A 27,545-nucleotide genomic window follows, 5' to 3' on the forward strand; every position below is an offset into this window, starting at 1 on the left:
ATATATATATATATATATATATATATATATATATATATATATATATATATATATATATATATATATATATATATATATATATATATATATATAGTGTGTGTGTGTGTATGTATGTGTGTATATGTATATATATATATGTATGTATACACACACACACACACACACACACACACGGAAAGGAGAAACCAAGTTAGAATTTATAGTAGACAGATGTCAGGTGGCTGTAATAGGAAAAAGAAAATTCAGTCCAGTAAAAAGCTGCAGGGAAAAATATTTCATTCTGGTTTTTTGCTACTAAACGGAAAAAACATGGCTTGGACAACACATATGCTTATTCTGGGGAGATTTGCTGAATTAAATATTCATGTGTTTGGAATTGCAGGTGATATGTCCTCGATAAACACTACTCTTAATAACCATCAGCTCACTCACCTACAGTCATTGTTCAACAACAATCAGATGTTTCCATCAAATCAGCAACAGCAGCTTCTCCAAGGTTATCAGAATCTCCAAGGCTTCCAAGGACAGCTTCCCATTCCTGGACCTCCTAACAACCCAAATCCTATGGCTTGTCTGTTCCAGAATTTTCAGGTAGAAGTTGGGTTTGTTTCTCAGGGATCCATGAAAAATAATACAAATAATGAAAATATTTTCAGGGATTTTATCATCAAGCAAATCTATGGATTCCATTTTATCACAACAAAACTATGCATCCCCATGGATGGTTCTAAAAATGTTTGACTGTGAACAAGTCTATTTCAGGCATTAAAATGAAAACAATGGCATTGTTTATTTTTTTAAAATGGAGAAATGAAATTGAATAAATGTGGAAACCTAGTAGTATAATCCTGGTATTTCAGTAGAGAGTTGTAAATGCATTGTTTATAGAAATCTTGCTCGCTCAGACAACGTTATCATCCTCCTGAGTTACAAAATTAAGCCAGTTTTACACCTAATTTGTATTTCTTCTTTTATTAAAGTATTGCTGAATTTAAAACTTAGGAAAGAATTACTATAGATAATGACAAGAAAAACTTTGTTCAACTTGATATCATAGTAGAATAAATTATTTTACTAGTTGGTAAAAAAAAGATTGCTTTCCATCTACCTTTATTCCCAGCATTTTATTCTATGTTACTTTTTTAATACATTTATTTCATTATATATGAATTATGCATATATATAAACTAGTCATTGTTTATCTATTAACAATTTATTTTTGAGCTAGATTCGGTGTACCAGGCTTAAGTTTTAAATTTTAAACTCTATTTGTAACTTGTGACTAGTCTCAAAAACCACGGTCCCCAAATTGATATTATTAAATAACAATTTAATAAGACCTTTTCATACTGGGGCACTGCAGTCCATTTTTATTCAGTTTGTTCAGTTTACTTTTTAACTCTTTTAATAGCAACTGTAAAAGATAATTTATAAATAATGTCAGTGAATACATAAATAGATGCTTGACAGCAGAAGAAAGCTGCCATCTTATTCTGTTTCTCTCTCTCTCTCTCTCTCTCTCTCTCTCTCTCTCTCTCTCTCTCTCTCTCTCTCTCTCTCTCCCTGTCTCTCCTGTCTCTCCTGTCTCTCCTGTTTCTACACACGTGCAAACACACACACATATATACACACAAGTTCAGCTGACAAACAAATGATAAAATAGTCAAAAGAAAGCTTTGGGTTGAAAAGAAGCAATTCTGAAACTTTTGTTTGAGGCCACAGATTTTTATATCTGAAGAAATATGTAAACCACAGCTGGGAAAATGAAGTTGGCATTAATAACAATGGACCGCATTTTTTTTCCCAAAAGTTTTGCTTCCTGAAAAACTTTTGGTGATGATAGACCCCTTCTAACTGAACACAGGTATAATTTCAGAATTACTGTAGAAATATTACATTAACTTTTAATAACTATAATGTATTTAATCACATAATGTTTCTGACATACTGCGTGAGTTCAACAGAGTCAAAAAGGTTTTGCTGATGATTTTTGTTTGTACTCAGTGTCTGATGCATCTTATTGCTGTATTCAACCATAAACCAGCATTGATGAATTCCAGTTACCCTGGTACCATTTTGTCCATTGTGACAATGACCTGGTGAAACCTTTCACCATGTTGGTCACTGACTGCATCTAGATTTTCAGGAAAGAAGTCCAAGTGTTTATGCAGAAAATGAATCTTCAGTGACACATTGCACTTCATGGTCTTGTGTGCTTGTAAGATGTTTATCAACCAGTTGAATGTAGTTTGGTGCTCTGCAGTTGCCAAGAAAATGCTCAACATCTTCCAATGCTTTCCAGGCAATTTTCTATAGATTTTCTCTGGCCCCACTAACAGACCTTCACATCTTTTGTAACATTGGTAACGTATCTGATCTGTGGACCAACTAAAATACCTTTTTTAATCTTGGCATTAGTTATTCTTGGAAACATCAGTCTCAATGAAAACCTTCACCTTCTTTGTTCATCACTTTCACAAAATTCTTCATTGGTCAGAGTTTTTTGTGAAACAGAAACAAAAATATCTTTGTCAGGTCAACAAGTGATTCATGTGCCATGTTTTTCTGTCATGGAATCAAATTCCTCCAGGTCACCATTTCTTTTTCATGTAATGCAACTTTCTTACACAGCTGTCCCATTTGCATATGTAGCAACAGCACTTGGTATATATCCAAGATGCATCCCAACAGCAGAACTTTTAGATCTTTTAGATCTCCAACATTATTTATTAAAGTTGTTGCCTGCTCATCTTATCACAGGGTAACTCTAGGTAGCTTATAATATTAAGATAAAACTATAGAACACCTATAAACAATGCAAACAAAATACAATAAAAATACAAATACTTGTGTTCCACTTGTACTTAGTGTACTGGATGTATGTCAACAATCAGTTCCATGGTTTTTGTTCTTTTTTTTCCATGAGTGCAGTATAACCAACAGGTACTAAACACTGCCATTGTGTAACAATAAAAGATTTATATAAACAGTATGTGATAGGTTCAATTTCAGTTTATTTTTGTGGTTAACAGCCAAAAATCTATAAGATACACCCAAAAGGATTCAGGAAGCAAAATCTTCATTGTCCAGTTTAATAGTAGAATCTTCATAAATAAATGTAAAAAAAAGATGACTTCACACCTGCAAACTATAATAAAATATGGGGGCTATGAACAAAAATTATTAAGGAATAAGAGGGAAATCCCTGCATTTACAAAGCATCACTTCCTGAGATTACATGGTTACAAGAATCTTTTCTGTAATTCTAGGAAGACATAGTTGCTTTAAAGAGTTGCAGAGAAGTGCTGTGCTTGTGCTCCTATATTCTTCAACAGACCTGCTTTGATTTGTTTCTGCAGTACTATAATGCACAGTCTTGAGAGTTAGAAATATAGAAAATGGATTTATTCCTGAAATGTACATTTCCCCCTGATCTAAGTATACATTTTTCAATCATCATCCAATCCAAGAAGTATATTTTTCTCGAGAGGAAAAAGAATGTTCCAAATTTCTCTGAGCTAATCAACCAAGGGAAGGGCATGTATCAAATGAAAGCAACAAGAAAATGGTATTTAACTGAGATTTCAAATTAAAAACTCCAGTGATGGATCGTGCTTGTTTAGTTAGAAAATATATCTTGCGATCTAAGTTATATGGTGCAAGAAAACTTCAGCAAATATTGTAGATCACATTAAGATAGTGTTACTTTTAATTGTATTCTTCCTACTCGAAAATGGAATGAGCGCGCCCTGCTTGTTTTAGCCACTGCTTTTAACCATTAGCAACTTTCCTTGTCTTAGGGCAGCTTTTAAAGGCTCCATCTAATTTTATTTTGCTATGATTTTTAAAGGTGAGAATGCAGGAAGAGACCGCTTACCTGAACAAGAGAATTATCTCTCAAATAGGGATGCCACCAGTTCCTGAGAGTTCCAGTGCAGCAATTCCTCCTTTTCAAGATACTGTATGCAATTTACAACAAAGGACAGAACCATCTATAGGACAACAAGCAAAGGACATCAGTTTAACTGCCCAGAGTGATGGTTCAGTTGATGCCATCTACAAAGCAGTGGTAGATGCTGCAGGCAAGGGGATGCAAGTAGTCATCACCACCGCAGTTAACAGTACAACACAAATGAGCCCTATTCCAGCTCTGAGTGCCATGAGTGCCTTTACAGCCTCAATTGGAGATCCATTAAATCTTTCCAGTGCTGTCAATGCAGTAATACATGGACGAAACATTGGCGTTTCTGATCACGAAGACAGAGCAAGGAACACTAGGGGGACACGATTACTGAAGAATTCGGAACACCTTAAAAATTCCAGCGATGGGGATGGTTTGGAATATTATAAACCGACAGGTTGCAACACACCAAAAAAACAGTGGGAAGGAGAGCAGAGCCCTGGAGGGGAGATGAATCGATGGAAATGCGAGGAGGTTTTAGATCACTCGTCCCATGTCCTCAGTAGTCCTTGCCGTGAAAGGCCCAACAATATTTCCACTTTGCCATTAGTCCAAGGCAAGCAACATCCAGTATTATTACCCCAACGAAATTGTCACGGTGATAAGATGGTGGAGGAGAACTTCAGGTATAGCAATTACAAAAGAACTATGATGAGTTTTAAAGAGAGACTAGAGAACACTGTGGAACGATGTGCGCACATCAATGGGAACAGGCCCCAGCAGAGCAGAGGGTTTGGAGAGCTGCTGAATCCTGCTAAGCAAGACCTAGGCGTGGAAGAACAGTCTCCAAGTTCCTCCAATAGTTTCGAAAGTTCTCTGATTAAAGACTACATCCATTATAATGGAGACTTTAATGCCAAAAGCATTAATGGGTGTGTGCCTAGTCCTTCGGATGCTAAAAGCATCAGTAGCGAAGATGACCTAAGGAATCCCGATTCCCCATCTTCAAACGAGTTGATACATTACAGACCAAGGACGTTTAATGTTGGGGACTTGGTCTGGAGCCAAATTAAAGGACTGTCGTCTTGGCCTGGTAAATTAGTGAGAGAAGATGACGTTCACAACTCATGTCAACAAAGCACTGAGGATGGGAAGGTACATTTATGCATATGTATACATATATTTATATTTTAACAAAGGTATGGCATGATCAAGATTTGTGGTAACTTTTTTTTTAAAAAAAAAAGGGGGGAGGAAAAGGTATTGATTGCATTTTTCAGTTTGCATCCCTATCTCTTGTCTATAATTTTTAAAAGGCATTATTGCTCTGTATCATCACTTTTGTCAGGCCTGAGGAATAACTTAGGCATAAGACTATTTTTAAAAAAAACAAAATGCATACAATAGTAGACTAACACGTATTCTACTGAAATGAAAATGATTTCTCATTTGCACTATTGCACTATTTTGATGCAGTCTGAATATATTGTAATATAAAATCTGCAATTTTTATTTGTTTTTATGAGTCAAACATTCAGGATTTCATTATGTCTATTGTTACAAATATAAATGTTGCCAAGGTTCACATGAAGACAGGATTTTCAGAAAGAACGGCCGTACCTATTTGAAACCTGCCTGGTTCAGACGACAGGAGGGTATTTTCAAAATACCCCTGCTACCTGAAGCCTGCTTTTCTGGCATATTTTTCAGCACTGCTCCCAGACAATGGAATGCACCCTTTGGGGGAACTGCATTCTCTTTCCCTTTGGAGCCACGAACTTTTAAAAGCTGAGATAAAATAAGTCAAACTATCCTAAGCAGAATAATAAAAAAAATCCCTAATTTAAATTCTTGATGCAGCCACCTGAAACATTAATAGCAGGAAAGTCATACCGTTCCCTGCCCCCCCCTTAAACAGCTTAAAGCTGGATCAAGACGTGCTCTATGATCACTAAAGAGAATAGGACAAAAACTGCCTTTGCAAGGCAAATTTATTTGTTCTCGGGCTGTAATGTTTGTACATATGTCCTCTGTGAATTTCTACTATGAGCTAGTGCTTCTTACCAAGGGGCAGACTTTACTTTTAAAAGTTGAGTACCCTCAAGATTGTCTAATGAAGCAGATTAGAAAGTAAGCATGATTATCATGATAATAAGGGATGAGACCAGACTTCAGAAGGTGCTTTATTACATGTTACCAGGGTTAAAATTATCCCCCACTCACTATTCAGTGTCCAGCTTAAATTCACAGGCTTTCTTCTTTCTTCTACTACTGGTGTATTGTCCATTATTTGCCATTTCACAATTACTGTTTTGCTCAGCTCATGTGCACGCATTAATACCACTATTCAGATTTCAAACACGTTACCATTTCAGTTTGGAGATGTCTGATCCTAGTTCATTTGCAGTAATGATAAGGATCATCAGCACCATCATATGCTTTATTTTATACATCTCAAAGTAGCGTACATAATGCTCCTGCCTCCTATTTTTCACAAAAACCCTGAGAGAATGAGGCTTGAGAGACAGCCCAATTGACTCAGACCAACCAGCTAGCTTTCATGTCAAAGGAGGACTAGAACTCACAATCTCCCAGTTTCTAGTCTATATGTTAGCCACCATACTAAACTTGCTCACCATTTGGAAAATATAATGTTTATGGAGTACAAGAGTTATTAGAGGCCACTCATCTATACCACCAATCTATTTGGTGGTGATATAAGCTTCTTAGATGTTTATTAAAGACAGAATTCTATTCAGTATATAAGTATATAATTAAAGCCTTCAGTTCAGGGTTAATGGGTGTTAAATTCACGTTAGAGAAGATTGCATAAAAACTATTTTTAAAGGAAATGTTTACATAGAAACATCATACAATGTGCTTGATTTCTGACCATCTTGCTCTGATTTGTTCTTATTTCATTAACTAATGAAAAGAAATTTAAATCCAAACCCTTTTTAATATGAGATAACAAAAGTTAACATTTTCAGGGCAGCTTAAGCATTCAAACTTGGGGGGGGGAATCGGATAGTCTAAATGACTATAGGAGAAGGCAGAATATGTGGGCAGAGGTTTGTAAAATTTATTGGCTGCCCATCTTACCATGAATTAAAAGACGAATCAGGGGTAGCCACAAGTGAATTAAGTCCAACCTCCCTTGAATTCCATTGACCCTTATCTGATCCCAAGTAGAAGATTCCTGTGTGTAGGCATAATTAGTAATAAATCAGTTTAATTGGGCTTTTACATGTGAACCTGATCTTTCATATGTGATATTAATTTTCTCAACTAGCCATTAGCACCTGTCAACAGAATTCAACGGGGGTTGGACTTAGTTTGCTTATGGCTATGTATTGATTCTAGGCTGATCCCTCTTTTAACTCTGCCCCCAGATTCTACCACACCTTCTACAATGACTTTCCCACGGAAATATGAGCTAAAAGTGATTTAAGTAAATAACGTTTTTCATTAATGTAAGGGAAAAAATGGTAAGCTGAATTTCTCATTGGCCAGGAACTCAAAAAAACAGTTCACCTGTGTGTGCTGATTACTCATGATCAGTACCAAATAGTAATTATAAATAATTTAAATGGTAGCAATTCTGACATTTAGTTAAGAGTTATATTAATTATATTATGACATTACACATAACAAACCAAGTACAGGTAATCCCCCAGGTACAAGTGTTTATTTAGCGAGTTTTCAGAAAAACGAATTAATTCAGAAAGGGTACTTAACATTAGAAATTTGAAACTGCAACCAAAAAGAGGCCTCTGTAGCCATGTGACTTGATTTCAGTCTCTACTGCAGCAGTGGCCCTTTTTATCTCTGTGACTTGCCTGGGCTGTTCCAGGCTACCAGAAGCCGGAAAGGGGTTTTTTTGTCCCTGGTCACATGACCAAAGAAGAGCCGAGACGGCACCAGTTTTTGCTTTTGTGCCATCTGCTACTCCCTGGGCTCGAATGCCGCAATTACTTCTGTAAGTATTTTTAAAAAATATTTTTTTGTTACTCTATAGCACGGGTGTCAAACTGCAGGCCCATGGTCCGGTTGCATCATGGGGAGATGGCGTCCATCCCAGCTCCGACAATGCAAAAAAAAAGTCACGATATTTATTTATTTTTATTTTTATTTATTTTTATTACATTTATATCCCGCCCTTCTCCGAAGACTCAGGGCGGCTTACAAGCTTAGCAGTAGCCTTCATTCTATGTATATGCCTGCTTGTTAGGGCTTTCACACACAACCCAAGCAGCATTATTACAAAGTCAGCTTATTGCCCCCAACAATCTGGGTCACGACACATCACATGATGTGGCGAGTTTGACACCTGTGCTCTATAGTTTGCAACACAATAGGTTGCAAAGTACAGTGCTTAAAAAGGGGAGCAGTTCTCGAACTGCAAACTATTGAGCTCTTATTTTGGAAATTAGCATATATTACTGTAGTTTGTAGGTTTTAAATTTAAATGGCCTCCAGAAGTTGTGGGTGCCCCATCACTGAAAGCTTTTAAGAAGAGACTGGATAGGCATTTAACAAAAATACTTTCTTGTGAGAGCAGTGAGTTAGATTAGCTGACCTCAAGGCCCCTTCCATCTCTGTTACTATTGCAAGCTGAGAGTTCTGCAAATCCCTCCCTCATCTCCCTCTGTGTGCCTGGCTGGCTCTTAAGCTAGTGTTTTTTATTAAAGCAATGCCCCCCCACCCCCCCAACCCCAGGTTCTGGGCAGCTGAAGACTCTTGAGCTGGCTAGTAGCAGTTGTTTTTTTAAATAAATAAATAACTGTGATAGCTTCCAAGGCAATTTAGTTCCTGAGCCAGCTCATCAGAAACAGCTGATGGGCAGCTGGCGCGGGGGGGGGGAACCCTCCCTGTTCAGTTAACATGGCAGCTATCAGAGGAAAGATCTCCGTTCATTTAACAACCCGTTTGATTTAGTTAATGAATTTGATTTTATACATTTGTAAAATTGAGTCTGATTCATTTGAGGAGGGTTTTTTTTGACTCACAAGCCTAATGGCTGTGCTCCATTAGGCTTGTACCTCGGGGACTACCTGTAAATGAAAATCTTCCTCTGTCACACAACATTATTTTATGGTATCATGTATAAAAATGCATCAAAAATTTTCTTGTTACTTTTAAACAAATTCTACATATTAACCATATAACCACAAAATGCATATGTGTAATATTTGTTTCAGGAATTCATGTGCATTTATAATTCTGGCTTTTGTACTTAACAAAGATTCATATAAAATTAACTAATATGGCTGACAATTCTCAAGAGAACTTTCCAGCGGTGGCATAGATAGATTCAGTGTTTTAAGATTCTAGCTTGCTGACAAATTATAATTATAATTATCCCTCTTTAAAACTTTTCTTAGAATCTTTAACAGACCATGATAGAGCATGGAGTCCTTGGTATTCTCTGAGCTTACTTGTTTGCTTGCAGATGTTTCATTACCCAACTAGGTAACATCATCAGTGATAGACCACTAGTTTTCAGTAAATATTGGGGATACCAAATGAGTTTAATAATAAAATGTATTTATTGATTACATAAATTTGTATGCTACTCATTTTGCTCTATAAGCTGTGGCTTGTGGGGCACTTTTTTCAGTGCCATTGTAACTTCGAACAGTCACTAAGTGAACTGTTGTAAGTTGAGGAGTGCCTATATTTCATCACTTTTTTTCCTTTTTTGGTCATCAAGTTTTTGACACCTTGCTAGGCGACTGGTGGTACTCCGAGGTTGCCATATCCTAAAAGTGGTACAATGGGTGAAAAGGTTGAAAAGCCCTGATGTAGGCTGTGGTGGGATTCAAATACAGTATGTGAACAACCGGTTCTTTGTGGATGCCGCTTTCAGAAGTCCATTCTGGGCCTAGGCAACAAAAAATTAGCTACCGGTTTTGCTGAAGTGGTGTGAACTGGCTGAATCCCACCACTGACCATAGGGAGAGAAAATTCTAATAGCATATAGATAATGCATGAATATGGATAAAGATTTCTAGACTGAAAGGAAAAGACAAAAGAATATAGTTATCAGCAAATAAAAATTTACATAGAATATTATATAGAATATCAGTAAGAAAAAAGGAGCAAAGCAAATAGAAAGCTAAATGCTTGGGCATTTGTGGATAGCTTTTAATCTTATCAAGATACCATGAAAATTTACCTAAAGTCATTAAGAAATAGCTTCCAATTTCTTCGCAGCAGTTACACGCAAGTTTACACTATTTCCGCCCTCCCAAATTATATACCATAGTTCCAGTCTTCTCATATACAGTCATTTTTAATCAATAAATCTAGGAATCACCAATTCATTTTTAATCCATTTTCATAAAGGATTATGAACTGAAGCCATCCTCCCGTGAATGTATGGCTAAAGTCTATCAGTTAGATTTCCTCATCTAAAAGGGTGAAGTGCGAGACTATTTCAATTTATTGATCTGAAAAGAAATTATTTTTTCTACTCCTAATTTACTTTTAAAATAGAACTGTCTTAGATGAATTGGAGTATGATAATAGAGGCAGATTAGCTTTTTTTTCTGGGTAACTTTCCTTTGGGAATAGATTGTCTTTAATTTAAAAGTGGTCCAGCTCTTGAGTCATGACATTTACCTATGTATATTAATTATCTGAATATGTTCTAATAAAATATCAGAAGACTGAAGAGACTGAGGAGATAAACAGTATACTTTTTATTACAAGATTTTCAGCTATTTTTAAACTTCAGCAGGACCACTCTAATACCTGGGTTAACAAATAAAAACGTCTTTAAGAAAGGGGAAGGCATACAGGTGGTTCTTGTCTTATGATCTCAATTGGGACCAGAATCTTGGTCATTGAACAAAGCAGTTGTTAAGATGCCCACATGACTGCTTCACTCAACAATTGCAATCCTCCTCTTCTAGATGTGGTTATTAAATTGTGCAGCGTCCCTTGGATAGTGAGAGGGGTGGTTTGTTGTTAGTTGCAAAGTCATGTCCGACCCATCGCGACTCCCATGGACAACGTTCCTCCAGGCCTTCCTGTCCTCTACCATCTTCTGGAGTCCATTTAAGCTCACGCCTACTGCTTCAGTGACTCCATCCAGCCACCTCATTCTCTGTTGTCCCTTTCTTCTCTTGCCCTCAATCTTTCCCAGCATTAGGCTCTTCTCCAGTGAGTCCTTCCTTCTCATTAGGTGGCCAAAGTGTTTGAGTTTCAATTTCAGGATCTGGCCTCCTAAAGAGCAGTCAGGGTTGATCTCCTCTAGGACTAACCGGCATGCATGGAAAGGAACTCATACCCTAGGCTGGAGAAAGCTTTGTTTTGGTAGCCCAACAAAAGATTTCTGCCCCACTCCCCATGCATGGGTTTTTTGGGGGAAGCCGACAGAGAAGATTGCAAATGGCAATCACATGATTACATTGCACCCAATCATAAATGTGAACAGTTTGCCAAGCACACAGATCACAATTGCATGACTCCAGTTGGGGAGTGTGGCACAGCATTTTACTATGGCCAGAGGTTCTTTGTGGCCCATAAAGCACGCTCTCCGAGCCATCATAACTTTGAACGATCATTACAAAACCACTCATAAGTCAAAGACTATCTGTAGTAATTTTTGGATTTCCCAGCAAAGGTTTATCCTTTTTGTGCACAATCCAGTGATTGTCCGCAATCAGTCAGAAGGTCATGGAATATGAAATAATGTTATCAGTGCAGCCTCACAAACTATTGTATCAAAGTTAGAGGAACACAAGATGAACATGGTGTTGCAGACAGTTACATGGTGTAGATAATTCAGGATGGAAATTCAGTGCTTCACTTCTGCATTTGCTTTTAATGAAGTTCTTAGAAATATTAATGTTGCAATGGTTCGTGCATTCATAAAATGTATAAATTAGCAATCATTGGAATAAAAAGCTGTTGTTTAAATGAAAATGTAAAAAAAACCCCTCCCCTTCACAAAAGTAATATAGGATGTCATTAAACCAAAGTAATAAAGGATGTAATAATAGCATTGTTTCAGACTTTAAATGTTAATTTAGATGTTTATTGTAAGTGAAATGTTAATTTAGATTTTTTTTGTTAAGTGAAATGAACTGTAAAGTTTTTTCAATACTATTTGAAAAACAAAGTTATTTACACATAATAATTGTAATGTCATTTGTACATATAGCTACAGAAAACAACTCAAGCACTTACAAAGTTCAGTTAGGAAAAGAATTTACTAAAAACCCTCTGCTACTGAAATATATAATTTTTATCACTTCAATGCAGCTGAAATCTCAATTTGTTGCTCAATTTGTAGCTTTGTTGTTAATTACAGTGAACCAAATTATATTCTGCGGTAGTGGTGCCAAAACAAAATTTATATTCACTGTTTTAATAATTAACAATATTAAGACAATGGATTATTGTCTGAGAAGATACTTCCTTTGCTTGTTATTTAAAAAACATATGGAGGGCCTAATCCTTACTGCTAAGCTTTGGTTGGTTCCTCATAATCCAAAGGAAACTCTTACTAAGGCATATGAAACATTGCTATTGGTCTGTTGCAATTGTCCTAAAGGTTTATTCTTCCTTTCCTTATGAGAGTTCTTTCCCAAAGCAAATAGGTGATATTATTGAGAGAGAAAGCTTTAGGACAGGGGTCTTCAAACTTGGCCCTTTTATGACTTGTGGACTTCAATCCCCAGAATTCCTCAGCCAGCGTGTCTGGCTGAGGAACTCTGGGAGTTGAAGTCCACAAGTCATAAAAGGGCCACGTTTGAAGACCCTTGCTTTAGGAGATACTACACTAGGGGTTATAAGTAAACTGTACTTTATGGACTGTACTCCATAAAATCATCTTTTTTTTTAATCCCATTTGTATCCCGCCCTTCTCTGAAGACTCAGGGCGGCTTACAATCTAAGCACAAATCAATGTGCTTAGCAATAGCCTTCATTCTATGTATATGCCTGCTTATTAGGGCTTTCGCCCCCCCCCCCAGAGGCATTTATTAAGTCAGCTTATTGCCCCCAACAATCTGGGTCCTCATTTTACCTACCTCGGAAGGATGGAAGGCTGAGTCAACCTTGAGCCTGGTGGGATGCGAACCTGCACTAATTGCAGGCAGCTGGTGTTACTTAAGGAGGCATTAGCCCACTGCTCCACAAAGGCCCCAATGCTCCATCTTATGCCCCAATGAATACAAACTATGAGATTTTTCTTAAACAATATTACTTTTCTGAGCAGTTGCTACCTGTGTTGCTAATCTTTTAATGGCATATCACAATAAGTTTGCCTTATGTTTGAACTGGAGTTCTTTTGTTGCAGAAATTAAATGTTGGACTTTATGAGTGGGTGAATTTCAAATGCAGGTAGTCCTCAACTTCCAATCATTTGTTTAGCACCCAAAATTACATCAGCATTGAAAAAAAGTGACTTAAGTCTTTGCATTTACAACTATTGCAGTGTCCTTGTAGCCATATGATCATAATGCAGGCACTTGGCAACTGGCATGTGCTTACAACAGTTGCTGCCTCCTGAAGTTACGTGATCATTATTTGTGATCTGGGAAGGGGCTTCCATCAAACGAGATGAGTGGGGGAAGCCAGATTTGCTTAATGACTACACGGTTCCCTTAATGACCACATCAAAAAGTTCATAAAATCGGGCACAGTGATGTGATGACTTAATGAAACATTGCATCCCTTAGCAACAGAAGTTCCAATCCCACTTGTGATTGTAAGTCAAGGACTATGTGTACTCCTATTCATTGTGTATGTTTTCAGTATTCACTTTGAAATACATAAGATTTTACAAACAATTTTTATTTTCTTTCATGCAATAACAGTTAGACTGTGTTTTATGAATCAGCTTAGTAGAGGTTGTGTATTTTTTATTTTGAAGAAAACAAAGTTGAAAAACCAGTGCATAGTCTGTTTAAACATCTCCAGACCATCGACGACTCCTCCGAATCTCCAGGCAACTCCTCAAGTGGTTCTAATCCAATTTTGAAGGTGTTTAACTTGAAGTTTCCAACTTTAGTTTTTCACAAAGTGGAAATATAAATTCATGTATTCCTTTGTATTGTATCCGTGAGGTTTGGGGTGTTACTGTGACCTCTTGAAGCTGAGCTTATCTCTGGAATAATTGAATGTTTAGGGTAATGTAATTTGTTCATACGTTCTCTTAGGTGGAACCTGACAAGTTGAAAACACTAACAGAAGGTCTGGAAGCCTACAATCATGTCCGAAAGAGGAATAGAAAGTAAGTACCCTGTAAATCTTGGCAATTTCAAGTGCTCCTCTCATTCACGTCAGAAATGCAGGAACTAGAAAGGGGGAAATGATCAACTTAAATTTAAAAAGATCGAAAACTCTAATAAAAGCATAAATTTATATAGCTCTAGCTCGATGCCAGCCCACATTGATGTGCATGTCAGTCAGGGCGGGGGGAGAGGGGCACTGTAAAAGATGGGTAGTTTGAATAGTGCCTCATTCACAGTAAATATCTTTGTCCTTGGGAGAAACCCTTATTTTTCCTTGTGGTTTTTAGTTCTAGCCAGACCAGTTGCATAGTCTGTTTAAACATCTCCAGACCGTCCACTATTTTTGGGCATTTCAGATATCATAAGATCCCTGTACAAGAACTTTATATTAGCCTCTCAGTCTTGATGCCCTACTGGTAATGAAGCACTTGAAATATTTGCTACACTATATAAATGTTCAAAGCCAAACTCTACTCATGGGAATAAATTAAATCCCATCACATATATATATGTACACACACACACACACACACACACACACACACACACACACACATATATATATATATATATATATATATATATATATATATATATATATATATATATATATATATATATATATATATAATTGAATTTAAGGAGATACAAACTACATAGTCTCAAAGTCAAGTGGCTTTTCCACCACTGAGACATACACATCAAGGGAAATGTTCCTCATAAAGCTGTTTTTGTCTAGAATAGAATGGAATAGAACAGAACAGAATAGAATAGAGGTGGAAGGAACCTTGGGGGTCTTCTAGTCCAGCCCCCCACTCAAGCAGGAGAAGCTATACCATCTCAGACAAGTGACTGTTCAGTCTCTTCTTCAGGACTCTTTGATCCTCTTCTCTGAACTTTTCCCAAGATCTCAACATCTTTTTTGTAGTATGGTGACCAAAATTGGTTACAGTATTCCAGGTGTGGCCTCACTAGGGTTTTATAAAAGCGGTACTAATACTTCTTGTGATCTTGATTCTATGCCTCTGTTTATACAACCCAGGATTGTATTAGCTTTTTTAGCTGCTGCCGCACACTGCTGGCTAATAGTCAAGTGATCGTCCTCTGGGACTCTAAGGTCCCTCTCACAGTTACTGTTTTGAGCCAGGTCTCATCTAATCTGTTCTTATAGCTTTGATTTTTCCTGCCTAAATGCAAAATTTTGCTTTTCTCCACATTAAAATTCATTTTGTTGGATAGGGCCCATTGTTTCAAGTTTGTCAAGATCTTTTTGGACCCTGAGCTTGTCTTCTGGGATGTTGGCTACTCCTGCCACTTTAGTGTCATCTGAAAATTTGATGAATTTCCCTTCAATTTCCTCATCTAAGTCATTGATGAAGATTATTGAAGAGTACTGGGCCTAAGATGGAGCCTTGTCGTACCCCACAGCAACAGGCTTCTATTGCATTCCCCTTCCTTTCTACCCAATGGATTGAAAGAAGAGAAGGAAATAGTATAAGTGATTACCTCTGCTGCCCCCTCCCCATTCCTTTCCTCTAATCTGCTCCCCCCATATTGTCAGTAGCCAATAATTCCTAACCCCAAATATTGGCCATCAGCCAAGCCCTTATTTTGAGCCAAGGCAATCCATTTATCTAAGATTGTACAATGAATATGGCCTCTGGCAAACTTACAAGCTGATTAGTCTGTCCCATCTGTAATTACATCACTGAATAAAGACTGCCTTGTGCAGCTTGTAGAGAGGAAAAGTGATATACCTTAACAGATTGAAAAGCAACAAGCAGGTGAGCAATTAAATGAGTGACTGGTGGAGAGGGCACAGGAGACAAAGAAGGAAGCAATTATCCCCATTGGAGTTTGGCTCAGCACAATTACCCTTTTGCAAACATTTAACTTCCTATCTATGAAGTTCTGCTACTATTACGCTGTTACTATTAGTACTACTACTACAAGCTGAAACACTTTTGAACACATTTAGTACTAAAAATGTTAGGTCTTGCAAAAAATAATGTTAAACAATATTGATATAGTTTTCCTTTTGCCTACACAGCATGTTTCTGGTTGTATGTATGTATTAGATTTTTATCCCACTTATATTACTTTATATAAATAACTGAAGGCATTGAATATTTCTTAATACTTCCTCCTCCTGTTTTCCCCACAATAATCACCCTGTGAGGTGGTTGGGCTGAAACAGAATGACTGGCTCAAAGTCATACAGTTGACTTTCATACCTAGGTCTGGACTAGAACTCCTAGTCTTCTGGTTTCTAGGCCAGCATCTTAACCACTACACCAAACTGTGTCTCTACTTAAAGGACAGAAGAGAAATTCTGCCTTTGCCAAAACACTGCATAGTGTTGATGTACACAGTACATAGTGCAATTCATCTTTTCTTGCTAGTAGTAACTTGCAAATACAATGAGCTTATTTTAGTTTTCTATTCCACTTGAATTTGGATTATTTTGCTATTCTAATGTTTTTCTATGTTATATTGTAAATACATAACTCATTTATGCACAGTCCATTGCCACATGGGATGATGACAGCACAAGAAAAGAGAAATTTCTCTGATAGATTAGCCAGATCAAGTGATCAATCATCCCTTACTTGCTGTTTTGGTTTTATTTTAGATTTTTATTTTGGGGAGGGGGATGTTGGAGTCGTTAGACAATACTTAAGATTCCTATAAGCGGACACTTAATCTCTCAGGCTGGGCAAAATACATAAAAGTTGATGACCTGTGGGATGATTGTACGATGTAGGTATCTCTATAGATGGCAAAGAAAATAACCAGTCTATCTTATTAGCAACAAAAGTTCTAATTATAGTTGAGGATGTAAGTAAGCCAGGCTTTCAATTTGTACATGCTTAAAGATTTTCCAACTGTAACATCCAGTCATATCAATAATTTCATTTAAAATTATTGCTCCTGTAGTTAATGGTATATAACAAATTAAAAATGTGCAACCCTGTCTGTGTTTGCATTAAACTTTTAATTAGACATGTTGTCTTATGGTCTTACAATTTTGTCCCCCCCCCCTCCTGGTTCAGTAAAGGTATTTGATGTTATATTTATCAGAATTCAATATAACTGGGTAATCTGAAAGCTTCTTGCTAGTGTGTAACTTAGAATAGAAACCTGTTGCAAAGTTGAATCACACTATAAATATTCCTCAAGTTACGAGCCTAACTGGGACCAGAATTTCCATTGCTAAACAAAGCAAAACATCATGTGACTGTGCCACTTAGCAACAGAAGTGCCAGTTGTAGTTCTTGGAGCAGGATCTTATGTTTCTCCTGCCCTGTGTGAACTGCCCTTGCTTCAACTCCCCCTACCCACTATATTCCCCCCACACAACACACACACACACACACACACACATGTCTACCTTTTGGGCTGCCCTCCCATCCACCGCCTGCCTCTGCCATCACCTCCAGCTGATCTTTGCCATCCTCCTCCTGCGGTTGGCCTGGAATCCAGGCAGGTAGGGGGGAGTTGAAGCAGAGACAGTTTGTAGAGAGCAGGAGAAAGTGACACCGGTCACAGATGGAAGCTGATTGCAAAGCACCTAAATTTTGATCACGTGTCCAGGTGCTGCAACGGCTGGAATTTTGAGGACCATTCATAACTACCATTCATTCAGTGCTGTCACAGCTTTGAAAGAACGATCATAATCCCAGGACTATCTGTACATCAGTTTCAGTTCTGTGATAGTTTTATGAAAGATATATTCAATGGTGCAAGATCCAATCTGGGCCAGTCACCGGGACCAAAGGTTTAACTCTTCCGAGCTTTCAGATTCCCACTGGAGCCCATCTTCAGATAACTTGTCTCTACTGAAATATGTGCCTTTGGCTGTTCTGTGAGCCCTATTTATGTGGTGCCTTCGTATTGGTTGATTGGAGTGTTGATAGGTGGGGATTGGCTGTTCTTTCCTTGTGCTGCCAAGCCCCCGGTTCCTAAGTACCTGAGAAGCTGGTAGTAAATCAGCACTCCTGTTGTCTGACAAGAAGCCCATTGCTATCTTTGTACTTGCACAGCCAACAATCTTAGTAGCTGCCAAATTGAACATACAGTCCTTGTTCATTGCAATGTGAGGCTAGCAATGAGTTTGGGTCTCCTTGTCTGACTATTCGCTTGTGTTCTTGGCAATCTGGTGGTTAGCTTTCTCCCCATATGTCCTGCTTAAATACAGGCACCACATAAATACAATTCATAAAATAGCCCAAAGCACATATTCCAGTAGAGAGAAGTTCCCCGAGGATGGGCTCCGGCACCAGCCCAAAAGCTCAGAAGACTAAACCTCTGGTCTCGGTGACCAGATTTGAGCTTGCAACGTTACCCTTGGACACGCATATTTGCCTTCATTCGTGACATTTAAAGATGTTCAGTGCTGGACACAGGTGAGACATTTGCTTTGATGCAATTTAAAGTTTTTCAACAGCAGCATGCAAAAAAAAAGGCAATCCAAGTCAAGATAAATATATACTGTAGTACTACAATAAATACAAAGTTAATAATAACAAAAATAAAAGTTGAAATAGAATAAATCAAAAAATATAAGTATTAATCTATTTTTATATCAAAAAGAGAATGCAGTATAACGATTATTGATAGCAATGTTTCTTAAAATGGTCCTAAGAACCCCTGGAGTGGGGTTCCTCAAAAACCTCTAAAGTAGTCTGCAAAATCAAAATTATTTGCCAGCCTATGCTGAAAAACAGTGCTTTTTTTCTTAAAAAAAAAAAGGTGCCGGAACTCAGAGGTGCTGTCACTGGGAGCGATGCCGGTGTCTTGCTACAGCATCGCTACCCATCCATTGCACCCCCACCCCTGGGGCTCGGAGCCATATGCTGTGGGGATTCCCTTCCCCACAGCCGCCGTGGGGATTCCCCTCCCCGCAGTTGCCACGCCGCGGCCCGTGCTGAGCCCCCACTCGGAGCTGCTCCGAACCCTGACCCAGAGCTGTGTTTCTCGTGGCAGTGGTCTCTGGCGCCAAACAGCCTCTTTCCAACCACATCCAGAAAAATTTGTAACCAACATTGGACTTCTCAAGGACATATTTGGTATTTCCCAGCAATCTGTTACTGGGACAAAAAAGCAATCCCTGCTGCGTTACTGATCCCAGAGAAGCATTTGCATGTATGCAGGTATCCTTAGGGTGACATAGTTATGGATGAGAAATATTGGTTGCAAAGTTGGCATTTCTGGATGTAATACAGATATTTTGGACTTATTTTTGTTTCCTTGCATGTTTGATATTTTTAAAAAGGCATATGCTACTGACTATGCTTATGCACATATGTAACATCTTTTGCTAGGATACATGACCACTGCTTGTCCAGAATGTGACAAGTCAAAGATTGTGACTAAACAAAATTTTAATGTACAGATAATACCACCAAAAATTATTTTAGCCTTTTTAATAAATGTTGTTATTGATGTTAAACTCACCATGGAAAACATATATTGTTATGTATATACCAGGTTAATTATTTAAAGACTGAAGCGCAACATAACTAGATTCTAAATAATCTATTTTTCAAAACACACAACAGTCCAAACAGTAAAAGTAAAGTCCAAATTAAGAATATTTCATTCTTAAGAATTGTTTAATTTAAAGTGGTTTAGTTGTAATAGATGGTTATAGATTCAAAATAGTTTTCAAGAGTGTACAAAAGATACTATTATTTTCTAGCATCAGATAAATTAGACATTTTACATTGAGAAAAATGTTTCTCATTTCTTTCCTGTTACCTTTATTCATTTCATTGCAGAGATGTTAACATAGGAAATAGTTTATTTTGTTATCTAATTTTACCTTCCAAAAGACAGAAGCAGATGAAAAATGTGAGGTTCTTTTCTGTTGGCTTTTTTGAATTAGCTGTTTTAGATTCTAAAAGTTTACTTCCTAAAGAAGTAAACTTTTAAATAATTTTAACGTCCTCCTCTAGTGCAGGGTAGGCAACCTTGGCTCTTTTATGACTCAAGGACTTCAACTCCCAGAATTCCTGAGCCAGCATGGCTCAGCTTGGAAACCTCTCTCTTCCCCCTCAGCTTGGCTGGCTCAGGATTTCTGGGAGTTGAAGTCCACGAGTCATAAAAAAGAGCCAAGATTGCCTACTCCTAAAGCCAATAGAGGGACCTTTTTTTTTTTGCAAAAAAAAAAGGTGCCGGAACGCCGTTCTGAGCGTTCTATGAGAAAAAAAGCCCTGCTAAAAAATAATACAATATTAAAATGCCATCAAACAATCTTGAGAAGCAGTAGCAGCAGTGAATGTGTCAATTTTACTTTTTCACACAGTAAATGTCAATAAATATAAAACTCATAGAAACAAAAGGTCTTTTCGAGTTTTACATAATTCTTAAAAGTAGGAATGGGTCCTGGGATAAAATAAAAATACTAATCCATAGTAACAAAGCTGAAAATCTTACCAAATTTTGTCAGCTATTGCAAGATGAAGTTTGATAAACTTCTATTTTTCAGCTGGGGCTACAGTATTGTTTATTTCCAATTATTTTAATATCTTCAGCCATTTGTCTTCAGATTTGGGGGAGCAGAAGTCAAGTCATAAATGTGCCCCCCCCCAAAAAAAATGCCCCTTCATATAACAGATAAAAATTCTTAACAATAGAAATGGTCTTTCCCTTTTTTCTAGTGCTATGTGGAGAAGCCGTAGATACAGCATCTCAATTAAAGCTAGGGTGTCTCAATCACACTCAATGTGCTTTGTTGAATTGGTGCTTGCAGTAGTCTTTTGACACCAGTTGCAGTCCAATTCAGAATGGGAATTCAAACCAGGAAGACATGGCCCCCTCAAGGCAAATCCCAAGGTACTAAAGTTTACATCCATAAATTCGGAATGAATTCAGTTATTTGAGGCAAATAGAGAGAATTAATGCATGATAATTGAGGTGCAAAAGCACACAAATGTAAACAATTTAATTTCACACAAAAAAATCCCCCAAGATACTTGCAGTTGGATTGGAATTATAGTCAGACATATTTTAATATATTCCATTATGTGAAAAGAGACAATGGTGAATTAAAGTGAATTCCTGCATATGTGAAAAATGTAATAATTATTGAATGGATTAAATAATGATAAAACACTGGATTTCTAAATACAGCAATAGAAACATAAAGGATATATAAATCCCTCCTCACCCATTATGGCCAATTGGATTTCATGTTATATGAACAAATCTCTCTCCCTTTTGTGCCTATACGTTTGTTACACATTTGTTATTTCTGAATATATAAATATTTAAGCATTCTGGGTATTTTATCATTTTTAAAACTTCTAGAAAGCTTATAAATATATTTTGAGCCAGTTTGTCATGTTGGTTAAGGTGGTGGCCTAGAAACCAGGGGATAGTCTGGTCTTAGGCATAAAAGCTGGCTTTTCACATGACTGTACATTTGGCTTTGGGTTGATCATTCTCTGCCAGGTCTGTGTGTGTGAGTGTGTGTGTGTGAGTGTGTGTGTGTGTGTGTGTGTGTGTGTGTGTGTGTGTGTGTGTGTAAGTAATATGAATAGAATAAGATGGTGGCTACAGCCAAATGTCATCAGTTTGAAAGAAAGAGTCCTAATCCATTTTGTTATGCATGCTCATGATAGTGGGTAGGCTAATGCATGCGCAAATGTACAGTATCTTCCAGATTTAACAGATATGTAAGATTAATGGGCACCCCTCCCACCCAAACAGTCCATTAAATCAAGATTTTATTATGATATTGAACTGAAATTATACTTGATTTCTACTACCCATTAGAATTAACATTTATATTATTTCAGTTACTATTTCTGAACCATAGAATTTAAGAATATTTTTTTAAAAAATCATGAGTTTTAAACCATGACTTCTCTCTGGTTAATTCCTAATCTACAGATGCTAAATGACATAACCTTAACAGTTTATAGTTCTGTATAGCTCACGGCTCAGTTTGGAAGATCATATAGGAGCCGTGGCCAGGGGGGCTTTTGCCCAGGTTCGCCTGGTGCGCCAGTTGCGGCCCTATCTGGACCGAGACGCCCTACGTACATTCACTCATGCGCTTGTGACCTCCCGGCTAGACTACTGCAATGCTCTCTACATGGGGCTGCCCCTGAGGACCACTCGGAGGCTTCAGCTGGTGCAGAATGCGGCCGCGCAAGTTGTGATGGGGGTTTCCCGATACTCCCATGTAACGCCTCTTCTCCGCAAGCTGCATTGGCTTCCAGTTGCCCTCCGGGTGAGATTCAAGGTGATGGTGATGACCTATAGAGCCCTCAATGGCATGGGTCCAGAGTATCTTCAGGAGCACCTGCTGCCAGCATCAACTTCCCATCATCTTGTGCGCTCCCACAGGGAGGGCCTCCTCAGGGTGCCGCCGGTCAGGGAGTGCCGGCTGGCAGCCCCCAGGGGGAGAGCGTTCTCGGTGGGCGCGCCTGCCCTTTGGAATCAGCTGCCTGTGGAACTCCGGATGGCCCCCGACCTTCGCTCGTTTCGCCGGGACCTAAAAACTTGGCTATTCAAGCTTGCCGGCCTGGACTGAGGGTTTTGGGTTAAGGTTTTAATTTTAATTATTTTGGGGCTATTTAATTTAATTTAATTTTAACATGTATATATTGTACTGTTTTAATTTGCCCTGTAAACCGCCCTGAGTCCCTCGGGAAAAGGGAGGTATATAAATTAAAGTAAATAAATAAAATGTATACAACTTGTTTGTGATCTATAGTTAATTTTCTGAGGCAGATTTGATGTTCAGAGGGAAGAAGGTATTTGAAAGTCTTTGCGCAAACAGATATTATGTGTAGTGCTCTGTTCTAAAAATAAAAAAGTAATTTGCAGCTGAGAAAGTAAGCATCTTTTGGTCCTAAGATACTGTTGTGTTCATATAGCTATTAAAAGTAGAATATGTAACCATTTTGGAAACATGTTTGTTATGCTTTTTTTATTTGTATTAGGCTTTAGACTGAACGTAGAATTGAAATTCCTTACTGAAATGACCACATTTGCTGTCCTCTTACTGAGTTACTTGAGTGAAACTCTTCTAAAGCAGAAATCCAGTTCAAATAGAAGCATTTACATGTTCAGAAAGGCCTCCTTCTGCGGAGAGAAAAACATGGAGGCTATTTTTTCCCTGAGCTGCACAACTAGAAGAAGGGAGAGGCTGCTTATCTCTTGTCCCATTTTGGGTTATGCACATTGAACAGAGCTACTATCTGTGTTGTTACTTCGTTCAGGCACAAGCTGATTTCCATTCAGCACCCATCTCAGAAAACTATAATATTCTTGAAGGACTATAATCATGAAGAGGAGTCTATGAATAAATCGTGAATAAACTATTTACTATTTTCACCACAGATTTTCTATCTGCCTGGTTAATTATTAAGTGGAAAAAGCCACATTTATGCAAATTATCATGTTAACATGTTAAAAATATTCCTTTTTGTTCTATTGTTAATATATAATAAGACTTCAAACACAGATACTTCTGTTTCTGCCACAATTTTACTGCACTTGAGTCCTATAGTATTTTGAGATTCTCAGATTTCATCAGTGCATCTTCAGATGTTTTATTATTATTTTTTATAAAATTCTATACTGTAATTTCGGACTACATACACCAGACATGTCAAACGTGACATCACGCAACATATCAGGATGGTTTTGCCAGTGCCGGCAATGGGGTGGGCATGGCTTCCGCATGACGCATCTGGCCCGTGGGCCAGCAGTTTGACACCCCAACATACACTGTATGGAACTTCTTTTTAAACATAATATTTAAAAAGCTCTAACCACCTGCTTCTAATTTATGCCTTTTCTTTCCTTCAAATCTTTTAAGTTGTTTAATTATTTTTTGTAATTATTATTATTGATTCCTTGCATTTCCTATAACGCTTTCTTCAAGTATACAGTGCTGGTTTTGATCAGCTATTAATATTGTACTGATACATTAATATGTGTCAGTTATATACATGTGGGTGTATATGTATCCATAGATAGATAGACAGACAGACAGACACAGACAGACAGACAGACATTGCTTTGCTTCTGGAAACCAGAAGGTAGCACTGGAAATCACAATCACAGGACTGCAACTCAATGCAGCATAATTCCAAGCCAGGTTACAAACACCAAATTGCAATCCCATGATCACTAGGACTTTGCAGTGGTTAGAATTCCAAGGACCAGTTCTACAGTATGTACCAATTGTGCAGTGTCATCAACAGTTGTTGAATGAATGGTCATAACCTGAAGACTACCTATATGTCTCTGCATGTGTGCACATTAAACTAAAAATATACCAAGTAAAATGTATCACTATTGTTGAAAAGCTGAATGGAATGTTAACTTGAAGTTGCAATATATATTTTTAAACAGCATATTCTACTGAAAAGTTACTAGCATTATTGTAATCTATTCTTCCTCTTTTCCTGTTAGAAGTGGGAAGCTAAATAACCACTTAGAAGCTGCTATTCATGAGGCCATGAGTGAACTTGACAAAATGTCTGGGAATGTAAGTACCTAATATTTAATTTTGGGATGTTATAGCAGAGGGAGGAGAAATGGGGAGCATTCCCCAAGTCTAGTATTTGTGAAGAAGCAGACAGTTGGAGCAGAAGCACAGAAGAAGAGAAAGGTTTGCAGAAAATAAATTTTCCACGTGGTTTAAGATAATGATTTGATCATAATATTCCAAAATATACATTCATTAGGTAGATTTAAATGTATTCTCAGATCTAAAATAGAAGTAGTAAGTTGGCTCAAATTGGTTCGCTAGATACTATATGCCTCAGTATCCTTGTCCCGGTGGCTTCAACATGTGACTTCTTCCACCTTTGTTCATAGCTGATAACCTGTCCCAGTGTGCCGTATCATTGTGCTCGCTGTTCCTGACTAGCAGAGATGTTGTAACGAATGAACCTAATGAGGCAAGAACCAATAGTTTCCAGATTAGGGGAGAATTTTTATGCCAACATACCTCGGGTGCCTCTCAGGGTCAGCCAAAAGTTGGCCAAATATCCATTGTATCCATTGTATGTACACATATATATATATATATACATATACATACATATATATATATATATAATTTGCACAAATATGATATACACACACACATACATACATACATATATATAGCGCTTTGGCTCTGATATACTGAAATAGGCAACTCTTCTATATGTTTGTATCCTCATTCGAGGCTATAATAAAACTGATCTAGCTGTGTCAAATATTTGTTGAGATAATATATGTTATCTAGTATACAAATGTTTAAAATATTATCTAATATTTCATTACTGTACTTTCATTACTGTTAATGAGGAGCAGGGTGGCTCGTGTGGTTAGGATGCTGGGTTGACAAGCAGCAAGCCCACATTTGAGACCCAGTTGCTGCCATGGGAGAGGGTGAGCTCCCATCATTCGCTCCAGCTCCCGCTGACCTAGCAGTTCGAAAGTATGCATTCATAAGTAGATAGATAGGTACCACTTTAGCAGGCATGTTAACAGGGACATGAAAGGAGCCCCCCTACTGGGCATCCCACAGAGAATAGTGATGTCACAGCTAATCCTTTGAACCCGGAAACAACTTGATACTTTCAACACAAGTGCAATACAATTACTGTTAATCCTTAAAGGCTTCCTTTTTGCTTTCCCTAGGTGCATCAGATTCCACAGGGAGACAGACAGCTGAAGCCTCCAAAACCCAAGAGGAGGAAGATCTCTAGATAACATTGAATGTCTTTGTTACTGATCTGGCTCTTACATAACATGCACATAATTTTCATATATATAGATATATATAGATATATAATCACCACAAGGTGCTAAACAAAACAGTGGTACAGTATTCTTATTGATAAAGAGGGAGAAGTTAATCCAGATCTTCTAAAGATTGAAGAGTGTCTATAAATTCTTTTTTTCTATAATACTAAAAATGTGATTATAAAATTATAGTCCAAATGTTTCTGCGAAATTTTCATTATGTATATAGATAAAACAGAATTTCATGACGATATTCAAAATGTAAATAGTGTACTATTGTCATGTACAAGCATACCTAATGCACACTTTATCTTTTATTGTACAAAAGAATAGTGTACAAAATTCTTTGGTTTCTATTGAGTACACATACAAGAGACTACCAATGTAAAGTGATAAATAAAAATACAGCCTAAATGCTTTTATATAATAATGTAAAAAATGCTGTTTTTGTATTTAACAGCAGTGAAAAGGCATGATTATGTAATCCCCTAATTATGACATAACACTTTTTGCCACTGAGTGTTCATTGATAGTGTCTGTTTGGAATGAACCTGGCCTGGAAGTACTGTACTCCATTTTGGGTCCCTGTAGGAGAGTGAAACCTTGCAGATTCCTAATGGGATGTGGGATCGTAGGTCAAATTAAGATATCAAAAGCTGCAACTACTGGTTGCGTTTTTTTTAAAATTGAGTTTTAAATTATAGTATTGTAGATTTTTTTTAATTAAAATATTTAGATAGACTATTTGAGTCAGCTTTAACAGAATTTCCTAGCTACCCGCTTTGAAATCAGAAACATATCAGCATTCATTTTACTTCCTTTTTTTAGAAAGCTTTTAACAAAGCCTAAAGTAGCTATTCCAATTTATTTAAGCAAAGAACACAATTCCTATTAAAGTATGAGAGCAATAGCCCAATTGAAGGATTCATTGTTGTTGCTAATTGTTAGCAGTAAGATTACAATTTAGCAAAAACGTGTTCCTAAATTAACAAAGGGATTCAGTGACCAGTTGTCCTTGGATATTTCTACTGTATTCAGTGGACTGGATGAGCGTAAGCAGTTACTGAATTCCCCTGCCTGCCAATACCAACAGCATTTTCCTTATTAATACTAAAGGTGAAAGATGGCTTGCTAAACTATTAGCAGCAGTGGCCAGGATCCAAAGGACTACACAGCTAGTTCAGTGCATCTATAACATTTTTCAAAGAATCTTTTGAACAAAATCTCCTTTTTCCCAGTTTGGAGATGACCAGCATTCTCGAACCATTGGCAACTTTCAAAACAATTCTTTCCCGATACGGTGGAGTTCTTTTTTGACAGAGGCAGCAATTAATCAAAACCCCGGGTGAAACATATCCAAGTGTTTGGATGGACCTAATATAGTTCTTTGGATCCCAGCCAGTGATTTTATCAGTATTATGTAACATATCAGATTTATTTTATTTAATAAGAATTATTTATACCATTAACAGATTCGTATATATAAATATATAAATATATCTTTATATATATTTATATTAATGTGGCAGAAATGTGCAGGTTGAATCTATTAACCTATTTATGTTATGTTAAGTTTGAAAGAAATGTGAAAACATATATGTTAGAATATGATAGTACACTACAGATACATGAACCTG

General features: G+C 37.3%; 1 protein-coding gene across 1 annotated transcript in view; it reads left to right on the forward strand.

Annotated features, from left to right (window-relative positions):
- The window catches only part of MBD5 (methyl-CpG binding domain protein 5), a 152,053-nt gene extending 125,673 nt beyond the window's left edge, over positions 1-26,380 (forward strand). The window contains exons 8-12 of the mRNA XM_081312585.1: positions 383-591; positions 3,851-5,056; positions 14,074-14,147; positions 24,583-24,658; positions 25,804-26,380. Of these exons, the coding sequence (XP_081168711.1) occupies positions 383-591; positions 3,851-5,056; positions 14,074-14,147; positions 24,583-24,658; positions 25,804-25,875 (1,637 nt within the window). The 3' untranslated portion in view covers positions 25,876-26,380. The remainder of the gene's footprint in view (positions 1-382; positions 592-3,850; positions 5,057-14,073; positions 14,148-24,582; positions 24,659-25,803) is intronic.
- Positions 26,381-27,545: the final 1,165 nt, after the last annotated feature.

The sequence above is a fragment of the Vipera berus genome, assembly GCF_964194415.1.
Source record: "Vipera berus genome assembly, chromosome: 1".
NCBI classification, from domain to species: Eukaryota; Metazoa; Chordata; class Lepidosauria; order Squamata; family Viperidae; genus Vipera; species Vipera berus.